Genomic DNA, 18833 nt, shown 5'->3' on the forward strand with positions numbered 1-18833 from the left:
ATAGCTCATATAAATCAACAAGAAAATCGCTAAGGTAAATGTACAAAGGATTTTTTTTTTTTAGGTGGTGGTTAAACATTTGAAATAATACCCGTCACCACTGATAATCACTGAAATGCAAATCAAAGCAGTATCTAAATAACAAAGGTGTTTTTATTGTTTTCTTTCATTCCTTTGTTGTTGTTGTTTGGTTTCTGATAATACCTAATGGTGATGAAGATGACAGGAATGTAAAACTGGAATACACTTGATGCCTTTAAGATACTCCACTTCTGATAGTCCATCCTCAGGAATCGAATCAAAATTCGCTTTTTTTTTAATCTTTGCTATTCTAAGAAGTAGAATTAACATTGTTTTAATTTGCTTTTCTTTCTTTAAAGTATCTTGCTTTATAGAATTTTTTTCATTTTTGTATAATCAAATCTTCAGCCTTTTCCTTTTGGATTCTGACTTACTAAAACATATTGTATTACTATATTTACACATTTCTATTGGATGTGTATTCTTTCCTCAGTGATTTAAAATGCCCCACTTACCAGGTACTGAATCTCCATACTGGATCTTTTGGTTTCTCTACTACCTTCCATTTTTCTGTGAGTTATTCCTAAGTCACCACATTTTTTAAACAGCATTATTCTATAATTTGCATACAGTAAAAGTGCACACATTTTAATTGTACGGTTCAGTGAGTTTTAACAAATGTATACCCTACCCTAATCAAGATGTAGAATACTGGGGCCGGCCCGGTGGCGTAGTGGTTACGTTCGCAGGCTCCGCTTTGGCGGCCTGGAGTTTGCAGGTTCGAATCCCACCGCTCATCAAGCCATGCTGTGGCAGTGTCCCACATACAAAATAGAGGAAGATGGGCACAGATGTTAGCTCAGAGCCAGTCTTCCTCAACAAAAAGAGGAAGATTGGGAACAGATGTTAGCCCAGGGCCAGTCTTACTCACATACACACACACAAAAAATGTAGAATGTTTACATCCCTCCAAAAAGTTCCTCCTTGATCCCCTGTGTGGTCGGTCAGTCATCCCCAACTCCACTCCCCAGACCAAAACAACCACTGATCTGCTTTCTGTCATTATATTACTAATATTAAAGTATTAGTATTCTTTTAGAATTTTGTGTCAAAGTAATTATACTCCATCTTCTTTGCTTAGCATGTTTTTGAGATTCGTCTGTGTATCAGTAGTTTGTTCATTTTTATTCCTTCGTATGGACTTACTACAGTTTACTTATGCAATCCCTGCTGCTAGACTTTTGGATTGCTCTCAGTTAGGGGCCATTATGAATAAAGTTGCTGTGAACATTCATGTAAGTCTTTGTGCAGATGTATGTTTTCATTTCTCTTGGATAAATACCTAGGAGTGGAATTATTGGGTCTTATAGTAAGTGTATATTTAACTTTATAAAAAACCAGCAGTTTTTTCAAAATGACTGTACCATTTAACATTCCTACCACAGTTGTGGGTTCAGTTGCTCCACATCCTTGTCAACACTTAGCAAAAAGGTCAGTCATTTTAATTTAACCCATTCTATTGTATATGTAGTGATACTGTGCTTTTAATTTGCATTTGCCTGATGACTGAAGACGTTGAGCATCTTTTCGTATGTTTATTGGTCATTTGTATCTTTTTTTGTTTTCTGTTAAAATATTTTGCTCAATTTTTAGTTGGGTTGTTTGTCATCTTATTATTGAGTTATAAAAATCTTTATATATCTGGATACAAGTTCTGTGTCAGATATTTTTATCCCAGTTCCTGCCTGTCTTTTAATTTTCTTAACGTCTTTTGAAGTTTTTGCTTTTGTCTCCTAATTAAGAAGTCTTTGCTACCCTAACATTACAGTGTTTCTTACATATTTCTTCTAAAAATTTCATAGTTTTGCCTTGCACATTTAGGTCTATAATCTATTTCATGATAATTTTAAGAGCAATGTTTCGTCTTTTCCCAAATGTGTATTAGATTGTTCCATCATCATCTCTTGAAAGGACTATCCTTTTCCCGTTTAATTACTCTGGCTCCTTTGTGGAAAGTTAATTGTCCATATATATAGGTCTATTTTTGAGTTCTGTTTTGTTTCATTGATCTGTGTGTCTGTCCTTATGCCAGTAAGATACTGTCCTTATAAGATGATGTAAGTCTTCCTACTTTGTTCTTTTTCAAAATTGTTTTCACTACTGTAGATCCTTTAAATTTCCATTTAAATTTTTAAATGAACTTGTTAATTTCTACAAAAAAAAACCCTGCTAGGAATTTGAATGGGATTGTGTTGAATCTATAGATTACTTTGAGGAGAATTGACATCTTAACAGTATTGAGTCTTTCATCCACAAGCAAAATGTATCTCCCCATTTACTTAGATCATCTTGAGCACTGTTCCCTAGTTTTATGTGACTAAATCTTGCACATATGTTGTTACATTTATCTCAAATATTGTATGCTTTTTGATACTATTGTAAATGCTATTTTTTTATTTGAATTTCTAATTCTTCATTGCTAGCATGTAGAAATACAATTAATTTTTTTTATATTGACCTTATATCCTAAGATTGCTAAACCATCTTACAGTTCTAGTAGGTTTTTTTGCGTATTGCTTTAGGATTTTTTTATGTAGAAGACCATGTGGTCTGTAAGTATTAAGACTGTTATCTGTATCCTTTTTTTCTTCCTCCACATCTTAATACCCTGACTAGGACATCCAATAGAATACTAATTAGAAGTAGTCAGAGTAGACATCCTTACCTCAGTCCCAGTCCTAGGAAGAAAGCATTCAGTCTTTCACCATTTAGAATGATGCAACTGTAGTTTTTCATAGGTTCCCTTTATCAGGTGGAGAAAGACTCCTTCTGTTCCTAGTTTGCTGGAAGTTGTTATAAATTAATTTTGTCACATGCTTTTTCTGCATTTCATGAGACAATCATATGATTTTTCTCTTTTGTTTAAAGGATTTTTTAATCTATGTTCATGAGGGATATTTATCTGTAGTTTTCTTGTAATGAATTTATCTTGTTTTGGTGTCAGGGTAATGCTTCCCTCAAAAGATGAGTTGAGGAGCATTCCCTCCTCTATTTTTTGTAAGAGTTTGTGTACATTTGGTATTATTTTTCCTTAAACATTTGATGGATTTCACCAGTGAAGACCTCTGGACCTGTTTTCTTTGTTTTCTAATGTAAGCATTTAAAGCTATAAATTTTTTTCTCTAAGCACTGTTTTAGCTATAAGCCATATATTTTTATATGTTGTATTTCGTTTATCATTCAGATCAAAATACTGTCTAATTTTCCTTGTGATTTTTATTTTAATTTATGGAATATTTAGAAGTCTGTTGCTTAATTCCTAAATATTTTGGGATTTTTTTAAGTACCTTTCTGTTACTGATTTTTAATTTTATTCAGTTGTTGCCAGAGAACACATTCTGTATGATTTCTGTACGTTTAAATGAACTAAGATTTGTATTATGATCCAGCATATGATCTGTCTTGGTTCTGTAGATGTCATCCAGGTCAAGTTGGTTAATAGTGTTGTTCAAGTCTTCCATATTCTTTCTGATTTTCTGTCTAGTTGTTATTGTAATTGTCAACAAGGGAGAGGTGAAATTTCCAACGATAATTGTGGATTTGTCTGTTTTTTCTTATGGTACCGTCAGGTTTGCATCATGCATTTGAAGCTCTGTGATTTTATGCATGCAAAAGTTTGTTACATCTCATGTATGAATTGAACAACTTGTCATTTTGAAATGTCTCTCCTTATCTCTGGTTATATTTTTTTCTGAAGTCAATTTTGTTTGAAATTCATATAGCCATTCCAGCCCCTTTATGATTAATGTTTACATAGAATATCTTTCTCCTTCCTTTTAGCCTACGTCTCTATGTAAAGTGTATTGGACACATTTACGTTTAATGTTATTATCTGTGTTACTGGATTTAATTCTGTCATTTGCCATTTGTTTTCTATTTATCTCCTCTGTCATTCTGCTTTTCCCTCTCCTTTTTTTTTTTTCTTTGATTGAGTATTCTTTATTATTTCATTTTATCTCCACTCTTGACTACTTACCTATACGTCTTGGGTTTCTTTTTATAATGGTTGCTCTAGAGTCTCCAACATGCATCTTTAGCTTATCATAGACTTCCATCAAATGATAATACACCGCTTCGTTTGTGGTCCGAGACTCTTACAACAGTATGCTTCCATTTACCCCCTCCGATCCTGTGTGCTATTGTTAAAAAACATTTCTCTCACCCAAATGTTTTGAACTCACAATACATTGTTACTATTTTTGCTTTAAATATTTAATTATCTTTTAAATAAATTTTAAAAAGGAAAAAATGTCTTATATTTACCAAATTCTTACCATTTCTGGCACTGTTGATTCTTTTGTGTAGATCCAAGTTTCTTTGTGGTATCGTTTTCCTCCTGTCTGAAGAACTTCTTTTAACACTTTTTGTAGTGCAGGTCTATTGGAAAAGAATTTTTTGCTTTTGTTTCTTTGAAAAAAGTCCTTATTTTACCTTCATTTTTTAGAGATTTGTGCTGGATATTGAATTCTTAGTTGCTGGGTTTTCTTCCTCCATCACTTCAAAGACGTGTCCAGCTGGTGAAGGTTCTGAGCTCACTCTTTTCTCTCTTCCCTTGTATGTAATATGTGTTTTTTCTCTGGATGCTTTAGAGGTTTTTCTCTTTATCACTGGTTTTCAGGAAGTCAGGTAAGATGTGCCTTGATGTGTTGTTTTTGTTGTTGTAACTTATTTTTCTTCTGCTTCTAGGCCTCATTTTGCTGCTTTTTTATTTATTTATTTATTTATTTATTTTTTTGTGAGGAAGATCAGCCCTGAGCTAACATCCATGCTAATCCTCCTCTTTTTGCTGAGGAAGAGCAGCTCTGAGCTAACATCTATTGCCAGTCCTCCTCCTTTTTTTTTGTTCCCCCAAAGCCCCAGTAGATAGTTGTGTGTCACAGTTGCACATTCTTCTAGTTGCTGTTTGTGGGACACAGCCTCAACATGGCTGGAGAAGCGGTGCGTCGGTGCACGCCCAGGATCCGAACCCGGGCCGCCAGTAGCGGAGTTCACGCACTTAACTGCCTAAGCCACGGGGCCGGCCCTGCTTTTTTAAATATCTAGAAATTTTTAATTGGATGTCAGACATTGTAAATGTTATGTTGATAAATGTTTGGATTTTGTTTACTTTCCTTTAAAAAGTGTTAAAGTTTGTTTTAGCATGCAATTAAGTTACTTAAAGATTACCTTGGTTTTTACAAAACATGTTTTAGAGCTTTGTTAGGGAACACTAGAGTAAACTTTACTGTTGGGATAGTTTAATGCTAACACATAATCTCTCTGGTGTCTCTAGTGAGTTACCCTGCGTGTTCAACAAGTTCCTTCTAGTCGGGCTGCTTAGAATTCAAACATCTCCCAGCCCTATGTGAGCTCTGGATGTTGTTCAGCTGATTGCTCCCTAGGAGTTGTTCTTTGCTCAGAATCATGGAATTTCACCCTATATGTGCACAGATTAGTATTTAGCTAAAGTCTCAAGAGGACTCAATGCAGATTTCTGGAACTCGTTCACTGAAAATAACACCTGAAATTAATTTTATCTCCTTTTTTCCCCCTAATACTACATCTGTATTCTTAATTTCCATTTCATGTCATATTGCATTGGGTAGAATATTCAAGAATGATGTTAATGGGGCCAGCCCAGTGGCATAACGGTTAAGTGCTCGCGCTCCATTTCGGCGCCCGGGGTTCATGAGTTCAGATCCAAGGCATACACCAATGCACTGCTTGTCAAGCCATGCTGTGGCGGCATCCCATATAAAGTAGAGGAAGATGGGCACAGATGTTAGCCCAGAGCCAATCTTCCTCAGCAAAAAACAGGAGGATTGGCATCGGATGTTAGCTCAGGGCTAATCTTGCTCACAAAAAAAAAAAAAAAGAATGATGTTAAATAATATAGTGATAGTGGTATTTTTGCTGTGTTCTCACTTTAATCTAAGTGCTGCTGTTTGCTTTTTATCATATTTGCTCTCAGATTTTGATATATACTCTCAATAAAGGAGTTACTCTTTACTTCTATATTGAAAAGAAAGCTTTTCTATGAATAGATGAAGTTTACTAAAGGCCCATTTTTCATTAGATAGTAATTTGAGCGTGTGTATGCCCTACAATTCTGCAGTTTACATCCTAGAGAAACTGTCGTCTTAAGGACACAACACATATATGTAACAATAATCATAGCAGCATCATTTATAATAAACTGGAAACAATTTAACAGAAGAACAGATAAATAAATATGGGGCTATTAATACAGTTTAATACTACACAGCAGTGACCATGAATGAAGTATATAGCTACTTGCCTCAACAGAGATTAATCTCACAAGTGATGAATGAAATAATAAGCCATAGAAGAAAATAAGAAATACAATATTTTTTAAGTTTTAAAGAATACAAATAAAAGCAATATATTGTTAAGGATACATCTCTATAAAGTGGAACTATTTTGAATAGGAAATGGTAACAAAATATCAGAATCTTGATTATCACTGGAGGTTAGAGGGGATGTGATTGGAGGGACATAGTAGGGGGCGTCAGTGGTTTTGGTAAGGTTCCAGCCCGATGTTGGGTCTGTGGAGGTGGTTTTATTATTTTTATATCTCAGGTATACATTATCTGTCTTTTCATACGTATGAACTACTTTATAGAAGCCACTAAATTAAGTAATTTACACTAACACACTGTTTATAAATGGGAAGGAACTAACAAGCCACGAAGTAAAATCGACAGTTGTTGACTTCAGTGTTGATAATTCAATAACAGTAATTTAAACCCAACAACCAAGTTGGTGGTTATTCTTCTCTGTCGTGTACTGATAAAACCAGCATCAGTTTATCATATAGCGGCTGCTCATTTCCAATTTCAGTATCAGTAAATGATAAATTCAGGATATGATTCTTGGTATAAAATAGCAGATTAAAAATTGATTAAAAAATAGAAGCAATATGGGCTGGCCCCGTGGCTTAGCGGTTAATTGCACGCGCTCCGCTACTGGCGGCCCAGGTTCGGATCCCAGGCGCGCACCGACGCACCGCTTCTCTCACCGCGCTGGGGCTGCGTCCCACATACAGCAACTAGAAGGATGTGCAGCTGTGACATACAGCTATCTACTGGGGCTTTGGGGGGAAAAAAATAAATTAAAAAAAAAATCTTTAAAAAAAAAAATAGAAGCAATAAAATATTGCCTACATATTCAAAATTGGAAAGTCTCTTAGTTTTGTTGAAGATACTTATCACCTCTTCTCTAAGTTAATGCCATAACAGAAAAGAAAACATATATGATAGTTTATTAAAGTTATTATGGAATAATACTTACGTAAATTTTAATATTAATAAAACATTTTTATAAAGTGGCTAAATGTTTTTACAAAAAAATATAGGGTAGTAAAATTTTGGCTATTTCACGTCATTATAGTACATTTAAAACTATAATAATCAATTTTTCAGATAGAGATAAGGAGGCGCTGGAATGTAGTTGAAGAACATGGGCTCTGGAATCAAACTGCCTCACTTAAAATCCTGGTGCTTCCGATAACTGGCAGTATGCCTTGGGCAGATTACCACACCTTCCTGAACCTTGTTGCTCATCTGTAAAGTGAGGAAAATGTACTTAACCTCATAGAGATATTTTTGTAATCATTAAGTGAGATAAGTCATATAAAGGCCTTAGAACATGGCTAGCACAAAATAGTGTTAAATAAATATTAGCAATTATTATTATCTATTGATAGATGCTTTCCATAAAGTTTGTGGAACTACATCACTGGTGATCTTGTCAGGCCGTTGGTGAGCATGGCACATGAAGTACTTTTGTTTCATTTTCTTAATAATATATGGGAACATAAACACCAAAGCCAAATGTACACATGAACATACACACCTGCACATGAAATCATTGTCATATTAGGCTGAGTGGAATGTACCTTGGCCCACATAATTTTTTTTCCATTATTCTAATTCCTTAATTTTTCGTTAAACACTATAAGCCTTACCTTTTTTGCAGTATAGATAGAATGTATCAGTAATGGAATCTTTATATTCTGAAATAAATATAACTATTACATGGTTTTGTTAAATTTTACTTTGCTATTTCACTACCATATTGAAAAACATTCGGATTCATTATCCCTTAATGTGGGGCATTTGCAGGTTTTTAAAAATAAGATACTGATTCAGTACTTGGATAGTTTTATATAGATTCCTCCATCTTTTTATATGGAGTCTCACTGTGTCTATCCAGATTGCGAAGCTATAGCTGAAGCTATTTGGTGTGACCTTACTGTTAGTAAAGCAAGGAATGATGATCAATTACATCTTATCAGTATCTTTTGTTGTTTTTAAATGGCTCTTGGTATATAAGTGAAAAAAACTTAAATGAGAAGTATCTGTAATCAGAAAAGTACATAGATATAATTCCACTTTGGAGTAAAATAAAATTTGTAGCATACAGGATAAGTTTTCAGGGAATCAGTTTTTGCCTTTAAACAAATATGTAATATTTTGTGTTTACTGTTTTACCTGTGTAAGTTCTGTTTTCCATTTACAGTGTTAGTACCTTAAAGGCCAACAGCCTTGTCATGTGCCTCTATAAAATATAAATTTTTTTCCCAACTGTAATTTTCAGTTCCCCAAAATGCCATTTCCTGAAGGCTCTCTCTGCATATTCTCTCCCCCTGAAATGCCATTCCATGTACACTCCTTAAGTTAACCATGACTTTAGTCCTCAGATAATTCATTCATTAATTCTTGGGAAACATTGCCTTTTACTGCCTTCCAGCCATCTCCAGTCCTCACCTCCAGCACAGTTTAGACACAACAGATACCTGTTGTGTAATTGTTGGTGTAGCTATTTCTCTTCACCCTTCACCGTGAACTCTTTGAGGGCAGGAACCATGTCTTGTTTTTTCTCTATGCCCGGGACTCTCCACAGGGCCTCATGCTCAGGCGTGCAGTAAAATGACTCTCCCAAGCAAGTAGTTTTGCTCACTTTTTCACAAGGAATTGACACCTGCAGTGTGTAAGTTAGGTCTGCTTTGTTCAAAAATTCAACATAAAATTACCTTAGAAAATTAAATCTCTTAATTTAAAGAATAATTAAAAAGTTAAGGGGCCGGCCTGGTGGCGTAGTGGTTAAGTTCATGCACGGGTTCAGATCCTGGGTGCAGACCTATACACCACTCGTTAAGCTATGCTGTGGTGGCGTCCCATATACAAAATAGAGGAAGATTGGCACAGATGTTATCTCAGGGATCATCTTCCTCAAGCAAAAAGAGGAAGATTGGCAACAGATGTTCGCTCAGGGCCCATCTTCCTTACCAAAAAAAAAAAAAAAGTTGTTAAAAAAAATAGTGAAACATCTTACAACAAAAAAGAAGTACTAGGTATACATTATTACTTTTCTGCTAGACTGTATTTTTTGAATTCTTAAACTTATTTTTTGCCTTTCTTCTATAGGTGAAGCCTTGAAAGGAAAAATCACAGTCCACAAGAATAAGAAAGATCCGCGTTCTCTCATTGTGACCCTCACATTGAACAATTCAGTTCAGACTTACAGTCTCCAGTGAAGAGGCCACAACAGCACACTAACTTGCTGTTTGTATTGTGGGGGTGGGATGGGTAGGAGGTGCAGAGAGGGGTTTTATGTGAGCACATGGATGATGGGTCCTTTCCTAATGAGTCCCCTCAGTATGGAGAAGCGTGGTAGGAATCTGATGTAATTCAGCTAAGGAAGAATAGCCACTGGTCCTAGTGGTCCACCTGCATGATCACATTCCCAGAAGTCTGGTCAGCAAGATGAAACCAAATGTAACTCCTCCATTGAGTTTAGCTATATTGAAAATCATTTAAATTGGCTTAAATTTGGAGCAGAGGTAGTCTTCTGTTGTTTTTAATAAGTTTCTTACTATAAATTTTAAACACTGGTAATTGATTAGTTATTTGGATGCTGTTTTATTATGCTAGTAACTGTATACAAGGTGTTACGTCTTATTGCAGATTTCCTCTCTGAGGGAGAGGACTTGTTTGTATTATTTGCTGGAATATCAGGATGTAATAGATGAAAGAGCAAGTGTAAGGGACTGAAATATGGAAAGGAGAGCATCCCACAAATCGTCTTTGAAGACAGCTTGGTTGATTATCCTGTAGTTCTGTACCTTTCATTTTATAGCTTCTTCCCTCTTTGCAAATATTCTTTGGACATATAATTTTCTAGTATTGCCCAGGAAATCTAATTTTAATACCTTTATCCTAGGTTTCATAAAAGTTTTTAAAGATTGGGATAAATATGTACTTATTTACTAATGTAATACCTTTTTCAAACTAGATTTATGTGCAGAGTTAAACTTGTAACTTAATATATCATTCTGTACAATTGTGTCAATTACAATTATTGATTCGGTTTGAAATGCAGAATAGAAAAACATTCAATAAAATGTATATAACCATTAGCATTATAAAATGATATTCCAACATATTAAAGCCTTTTATAAAATCAGAAACATTTAAAACAAGTCTTAAGAAAAGAATCATTTTTAAGAAAACAGGGATTTTAAGGAGCGCTGAGTCACGTGCTTCTTTTCGGTTCAACAGCTGGTTCTCTCTCACAGCATGACCCACACAAAGAGCACAAACGCAGTGTTGAGAAGCCCGAGCTCTGGAGTCAGCACCTGGTTTCTAGGCTCGGCTCCAGCTCTTCCTTGCTGTGTCATCTTAGTCGTACCCCTTAACCTCTCTCCCCCTCCGTGAATTTGCCAGTTCACGAGTTAATACTTTTCAGCCACTTAAATCAGTGCCTGGCACAGAGAAAACACTCCCTCAGTGCTAGGGGATGGTATCGTCGTCATCATACAGTCAGGGCCCCTTGCAGAGAGAATATGGCATCTACTTAGATCAGTCTGGGAATCGTCAGCCTCATCAAATACCACCCTAGTACAGGAACGGTGGGAAGATTACAGTGGACATTAATGTTTAATATAGCAAAATCCGTATCAAAAAGAAATTGTCTTTTGGTCTTTATTAGAGAACTGGACTTCTAGCAATGGGAGAATTAACCCCTTCAAATGATGGTATTTCAGGCCAAGTCTGTAAGCATGACTTCTGTTCTCACTGGGTTAAGCCCGCCCGCTTGCTTTCACCATGTGTTTGAATTCAGACCATTACAGGAAGTGTGCAGTGCTGATAGTACAGCTCAAAGTCCCTTCAGTTTGGTCTGGGATGGCTTCACGTACAAGTCTGAGTAAGGTGGGTGATAAAAATAAGGGAACCCATAAGAAGATATAATGGGTTTTTAAAGTAACCAAAAACCATCCCGTTTTTTGTTTTTCTTTCCTGTAGTGCATAACAAATATTTTCTACTGTTTTAAAAGGTATTTCTCAAAAATGATTTCTCTTCAAAACTCCTGTTTGATTTTCATGGGATTTTCACCCAGTGGCTCTTTTTATTTTCTTCTCCCGATTATAGCTAGCCCAGCCATAGTTGGTGGATCTCTGTTCTTTTCAGTTAGCCTTCCCAGGCTGAAACATTCTAATTTGTGTACCTAAATACTAATTGGTGTATCTAAATTCTCTCATATGAGAATATGAGAGTCCAAATGTTAGCTTTGCAATTGGAATTTCAGCCATTAAACTGCTGTGAAAAATAAGTTCTTCCCAGCCCTTGACAATGATAAATACATTGTCCTCTCGTGCTGTGCAGATGGGCGTTTATGGATAGCAGATTACTCTGTCCCAAGGATTTTGTTTTATTTCCATTAAGAAAATACATTTCTCTCTTGTTTTACTTTGTGAAAACTAACAGTATGTTGTCGTGTGTGGGGTTCATCCGCGTATAATAGTCATCTGTGTTCAGTAGAGCAGTATTTTCTGAACAGAGCGTTTTGGAAGGAGTGTTCCAAGGAAGCAGACACTGGAGTGTGTACAGCATTGCACAGAGTGGTCCAATAAGTAGCCCCAATTGCTGGGAACACACTTTCAATACATCAGGGAGCTTTCATTTAACTTTGAAGTCATCCCCGTTTGAGGGGGAGGGCGATTCTGTCCCACAGAGTTATTTGCTTTCTTATCACTTAATCTAGAGTAACCAGTGTGGTCCACCTGTGTCTTTCGGCATTCTGCCTCTCTCACTTCTTAAAATGGAATGTCGAAAATGTGTGAAGTTACCAATTGGAGATCAGTCCACGTTAGTCTCACCAGTCATGCTGTCGAGTGGGCGAAGTATGTAACAGTACTGCTAAGAGCATTCAATAGGAGAAATTAAAACAGGATGATAGGCTGTTTAGCTCCTGCTGGCCGTGCCAGAAATGGTCATTTAAGCTGCTGGGCTGTAATATATCCCCAAAACGTCCGCGTATTCAGATTCCTCTGTGTAGCAGAATATCTCAAAAGTGTCTATCAAGTATGCAGGACTGTGGTGAATCTGTGGTGAAAGGCAAGGTCGGGGAGATGGCTGAGGTCAAGCATTGTCTACTGCGGCTGGCAAACTCGGCAGCCTGGGGCCAAATCCACCCCACTGCCCGTTTTGGTAAATACAATTTTATTGGAGTAGAGATAGCTAATACTGCAAGTAGAGGCTTTCCTCATACAACTCATTAATGGCCATGGCAGAGAAGATACACACAATAGAACACAGATTACAAGGACTATGGTTTTTTTTTAAATGTGAAGCTAAGCAACTGGGGGAGGTACTCCATTTGTGAAGACTTAGAGGATTGACCAAGACTTACCCTAAATTTTTTTTTAAACACGCTATTTACATTCTTGAGACAGGTGTCTGGAATTCTAAGGTTTAGTGTCCTGTGTAATCAGTAAACTGAAACTTTGTAGTTGATTATCAACTTTATTTAGAAAGTTTTCATAAGACCAGAGAAATGTGCAAACAGAGCTTTTCAAAGTTAGAGAGGGTTGAAGCCCGTGCACAAGCTACAAACTAACTCAGCTAACGAAGGACTTCCGAGCCTGTAAGAAAGGATTTGCATGAACCTTGTTAACCTCTGGGTTTTTAAGAGAGCTCTGGACCTGAAGCTAACTGGAACATTAGGAAAGAAAGTTGGGGAAACCGCTTTGTGCTAGCACTTTTCCACATGCCTTGAGGCCCCTCAGTGCCCGCCTTGCTTGGTTCTCACCTGGAATGCTCCAGTTGTGCTGATGCCCTGGGCACCGTGGGAAGGTGTGGAAAGTCCCTGCTCAGCTATCAAATGAGGCCATGTTGCCTTGGGGGCTCATGTATTTTTAATGATTTTGTGTCTGTTCTCTTGCTATAAAGGTAAACTTTTCCAAGCAGAATGATGAATAAGCAAAGGACCTTTAAAGTGTCTTAGTAATTCACTTGTCATTTCAATAAAGTTTTGGAAGGGGAAAAAAAAGCCTGCAAAAGAAGTGGTTTTCATATATTGCCTCCACATCTTGGCTAGCAGTTAGCATTCATTTAGCTGTAGAGTGTAGCTAAATATATACAGAAATGGCCTATCACTGAGTTAGTTGTAATTATTTAAAATGAAAATAATCAACATTAGTCTAACAAATGGAGGCTGAAATTAAGTAAATTATATTCACTTCATAGAATATTATGCACTCAATAAAAATAATTATCAAGTCCTCATGGCAACATAGAAAAGCTCTTATGATAAAACAGCAAAATAACTTGTGATACACTAATTACAAGATAAAGCCTGCATATGCTAAAATATTGAAAGAGGAAACAAAATAATTTGTTAGGGTGATTGGATTGTGCGTGGCTTTGTCTTCTAATAGATACACTTTCTGTAATGTTATATAACTTCAATAAGTTTTTAAAATATGTTCTTAAAAATAAATTTGAGTAGCTGAAATACTTCTGCAGAGCGCTGATACTAGAAGTGAACCCATCAGGGCACTCCACTTAGGTGGAATATGGAAGCCCAAGAACTCTGCACAATTCTGGCAGGACCCTACCCTCCCTCTCTGCCATCGCTCCCAAGCTTGAAACTACTGCTTTGGGACCATGAGGACTAATCATTATGCCCTTTATTCCAACTCACGTCAGTCACAAGAAGCCCAGGCCTCCAGATTCATTCTGCATCCCTCATCTCTAATCTCTGTGCAATTCTGTGCATCCCCTCTTTTCTGTCCAAAATCCCTTGCTCTCCTGAGGACTTGGCCTCCCCTGTAGACCCCTTAAATGGTGCCTGTCCTCTCCCTCACCACTCATCCTCCTAGACTTGGATGTGAGGTAGGTGACTTCCTTGCTTTTGGTTGCCAGTTATAAACCATTCTCCCTAAAATCCTTCCTACCCCCCTCCCATCTTTAATCTCTTCTCATCAAGATTATAACACCAACCACCTTACCTGTGACTATCATCTCCCCACCTCCAGATCACTCTCCCTCATTCCTTGAAGATTTTAACTCCTAACTCACTGTCCCACGCGCTCCTGCTTAATCAATGAGTTCAGTATTTCATGTGGATGAGCCTTCTATACCGGACCTGTTGGCTCATTGACCTCATCCAATGATCTTGCCCTCTACCTTACCTCAGCCACTCCTGTGGTCATCCTCTAGAACTGGCCGTAAACCAGAACTCAAACTCCTGCTTGTATCACACTAACTACCCATCTTTTCAGCTCACTGTCTTCAGTGTCCCACTTCCAGCAATCCTTCCTTCAACTCCGCCAAGACCAAAATCCATCGATTGATACCACATTTTCCCTGTCCCTCACCTCTTCGTGTTTACACTTACTTCCTTGCCCCGCTTCAAATCCATAGTCCATCATTATAACCATCGTCTTGCACTTTTCTGTACACTTGGCTAAATCGCAATCCTGATCCAAATCCAAGTCCATGACTGCACATGTGCAGCTCGGTGAGGCTGGAGGAGAACACTCAGTCATGCTGACTGGGTTGGTCTTAAATTCATGACCCCTGATCTCAAGTGTCCAGAAGTCATTCCTTATTTCCCTGGTCTGTTTGTCTCCCACTCTCCTCAATGGCTATTTTCTTTCTTCTCTCCTCCAACCTCCAGGACCTCTTCCCTCATTTTTTCAGATGAAGTTCTTGTTTCCTGTTTCACCAAGAAATAGAACCAGTCTGAGGAGAACTTTCACAGGTTTCCACACACACACACACACACACACACACTCCTTTATCTATGCCCATGTGCTGCCTTCCCTCCCAGTGAACTTCCACTACACCCCGCCAAGGCCAGCCTTGCCCTGCCTGCCACGTCTCACTCCCTCGGTTGCTCAAAGGTACTGCTTCAGCGGGACGACTCCTGTATACCCCTTGCTGCTCGCCAATTAACATACAAATAGGCTATTATTTCCCCTATTAAAAAATTTTTCAATTCCACTTCTCCCTCCTGCTGTTGCCACATTTTGCGTTTTTCCTTTACGCTGGGACCACTCAGAGTTGTCTGTGTTCACTGTCTGTTTTCTCTCTTCTCGTTTTTTTTAAACAACTGTCTTGAGGTATAATTTATATACAACAAAATGTTTACAGTATGATGAGTTAGGGCAAATGTATGCCTATAATCATCACTCTTTTTAATATTTAGAACATTTCCTTCACACTAGAAAGTTTTCTCGTGCTACTTTGCAGTTAACATTTCTCCCCACTTCACTCCCCAGGCAAGCACTAATCTGATTTCTGTCAATATAAGTTTGGCCTGTTTTAGAACTTCATCTAAAGGGAATCGCATAGTATGTACCCTTTCATTTCCGGCTCCTTTCAGCACAGTGTTTTTGAGGTTTGTCCCTGTTGATGTGTGTCAGTAGTCCATTCCCTTTTATGACTGAATATTGTTCCATTTTACTCGTTTGTTTTTCCATTCACCTGTTGGTGAACATCTGGGTTGTTTCCAGGTTGTAGCTGCTGTGAACACTTGTGTATACATCCTTCTTGAGCCCGCTCTCACCAGGATGTTGCCTCTACCACTCCACTGAAACTGCTCTTATCAAGGTCACCAGTGAACCACGTGTTGCTAATTCCAGTGACCAATTCTCAACCCTCATTTTACTTGACCTACCAGCAGTATTCGATGCTGATGATCACTGTCCTTCTGGAAACATTTGGCTTGGCTTTCCCCACTCTCCCCCTTCAGTTGCCTTTGTTGGCTTTTCCGCACCTCTACACCTTTTACATGTTAGCACCTTAGTCCTGGGATCTCTTTTCTGTCCATCCTACCTCCCTTGGTGTTTTCATCATTGTAAATTCCTAGATATTCACAACTCCTCAATATGTATCTCCAGCCATCTGCCTTCCGCTGCAGTCTATATTCGGCTGCCTACGTGACACCTCTACTTAGATGTCTAATGGGCATCTCAAACTTAACATATTCAAAACTGAATTTCTGATCTTCTCCAAACCCTGTTCCTGCTATCTTCCTCCATCTCACTTCACAGAATTTCATCTTTTCAGTAGCTCAGGCCAGAAACCGTAAGGTCATCCTTGATGCCTTTTTCACTCCACATCCAAGCTGACCAGCAAATCTTATAGGATCTGCCTTCAAAATATATCCAGAACCAAAATAGTTCTCACTACTTCCACTACTGCCACCCTGATCCAAACCACCGTCATCTTTCACCTCGATCATTTGGTTCTCAGAATGTGATCAGCAGACCCCTGGTCACTCCAAAAAAAATCTTGCAGGAAGTCCAGGAGATCAAAACTACTTTGCCGTAGTACTAAGACATAGTTTGCTTTTTTCACTGTATTGACATTTACACTGATGGTGCAAAAGCAATTGTGGGTAAAATTGCTGGTCCCTTAGCACAAATCAAGGCACCAAACCATACTAGTAGTCGCTGTATTCTTCACTACCACATACTCTTTAAAATGTCCTGGATGAAGCTGTTAAAAAAACAGTAATTTCATTAAATCTGGACCCTTTATAGTGCATGTCCTTTTAATATTCTGTATGATACTAATAAGGCACTTTTACTGCATGCTGAAATATAACATTTGTCTCCAGCAAGAGCACTTATACGATTGAGTTGTGAGCTGAACTAGCCGCTTTTTTCATGGAACATCATTTTTACATGAAAGAATGGCTGACAAACTATGGCAGACATTGTCCTGCAGAAGAAAAAAGTGAGCTTATCACTTAAAACAACTGATAGAATTTGTTGCTAATGATAAAATTCACGTTTTCAAGCTGAAATTAGCATTTTGGAAAACGTGTCTACCACCATGAGCTCAGGGGCTTCCCAGTTCTCAAAGATTTTGAGATAGTGGTGTAGGGGAGGAAAAACAGCTTTTTCCTCTCTCCTTTTATGTTCTCGACTGGGACCCCTGTAATGAAAGACAGATTAACAAGAGAAAAGCATACAAATTTATTTACTATAAGTTTTAAGTGACACAGAAGCCTGCATAAGGAAATAAATGACGACTTGAAGAAGCAGTTAAACCTGAGCGTTTTTATGCTAGGTGTGATGAAGAGTGGACAGTCGTGGGAAGATGCGACAGGACAGGGGTGAGCTAAGTGTGTAAACTAGGGGAGCTTAGCAAGGCCTCTTGGGTCAGATTCCTGTCTGTGTGCCTTCATCTCCCGAGATGCTCCTCCCCTCCCGGTACGGGGAGGGCACCTCTCATGTGAGGGTGTTAGGACCTGCTTCAGGGGAAGGTCAGCAAGTCCTTCCTGAAGGGGGAAGAAGTCAGAAGACAAGATCAAATATAAGTTTGTTCTCATGGTCAGTGTTGAACACTGCGGGTTCACCTGTTTACTAAGGAGCAACAGGTCACCAGCAGAGCTAACAAAATAGGAAAAAAGAAGAAGAAAGTCCTTCCTTCACATGCCATTTCTCAAATTCCTTGAGCGTGAAATATTCAGTGTGCCAAGGTGCTGTATTTTGGGGTAACGTGTCCTGAACCTGGTCAGTGGTGATAATAACAACTGATTTTTGATACTGTGTGATGAAACGTGCCAGCATCTGGAAGACCTGCATAACTCAGTGAACTAATGTTCCCCCCCGCCCCCACTGCATCGTGTTACACGTATCCATTCAAAGGGCAAGATAAACCACTGGACTTGAATGAAACAATATAAAAGTTTATTGATCGAGTTTTGAGTTTTAGATTCCACGTTGCAACTAACCTTTAAGAAACTACTGCTTGTCAAGTTTGTGTTTAGTGTTGAAGAAGATTATATGAGGCCATGTTTTCTTCATATACCTCAACCAAAACAAGATATCGGAACAGACTGAATGCAGAGCAGCCGTGAGAATCCAGCTGTGTTCTATTAAACCAGATAATAAAGTGATTTGTAAAAACGCTAAACACCACCACTCTTCTCACTAAATAATTTTTGTTTTGAAAAATATAGTTATTTTCATTAAAAAATATGTTATTTCTATTAACATGTGGATTTATTATTATTTAGTGAATAAATAAATATTATAAAAGTTTCTCAGTTTGAATTTCTAATATGGTAAATATCAATGGATGTAACCCATGTAAACAATAGCTCTCTGGGATCCTTAATAATTTTTAATAATGTAAAGAGGTCTTGAAACCAAAAGAGATTGAGAACCACTGACCTAGATTATTATAAGACCCTCCTAACTGGTCTTTCTGCTTCGACCCACCCCACCTTCCTCCATCCATTCTCAGTACATCATCCAAAGTAATCCTCTTAAGATATAAATCAGATTGTTATCCCTTACTTAAACAATCCCAGAGCTTCTCGACTCACTCAGAATAAAAGCTGAAGTCCTTACATTCACCTACAAGCACCACATGATCTCACGCCCCCTTACTCACTTCTCTGAGACCATTTCCCCCTGCTCTCCACGGACGCATCTGCAGCCAGGCTG

The 18833-nt window shown here is 37.9% G+C and overlaps 1 protein-coding gene across 3 annotated transcripts in view; it reads left to right on the plus strand.

The window, feature by feature from the left end:
- PRMT3 (protein arginine methyltransferase 3) overlaps positions 1–10699 on the plus strand; it is a 129370-nt gene extending 118671 nt beyond the window's left edge. Inside the window, exon 17 of one of the 3 annotated variants that reach the window (XM_058546137.1) lies at positions 9510–9615. In XM_058546137.1, coding sequence (XP_058402120.1) covers positions 9510–9521 — 12 coding nt within the window. In that variant the 3' untranslated portion in view covers positions 9522–9615. Of the gene's footprint in view, positions 1–9509 lie in introns of all 3 variants that reach the window. The other 2 variants (XM_058546139.1, XM_058546135.1) reach the window with 2 other exon arrangements.
- Positions 10700–18833: the final 8134 nt, after the last annotated feature.

This window comes from Diceros bicornis, chromosome 7, assembly GCF_020826845.1.
Source record: "Diceros bicornis minor isolate mBicDic1 chromosome 7, mDicBic1.mat.cur, whole genome shotgun sequence".
In the NCBI taxonomy this organism is placed as follows: Eukaryota; Metazoa; Chordata; class Mammalia; order Perissodactyla; family Rhinocerotidae; genus Diceros; species Diceros bicornis.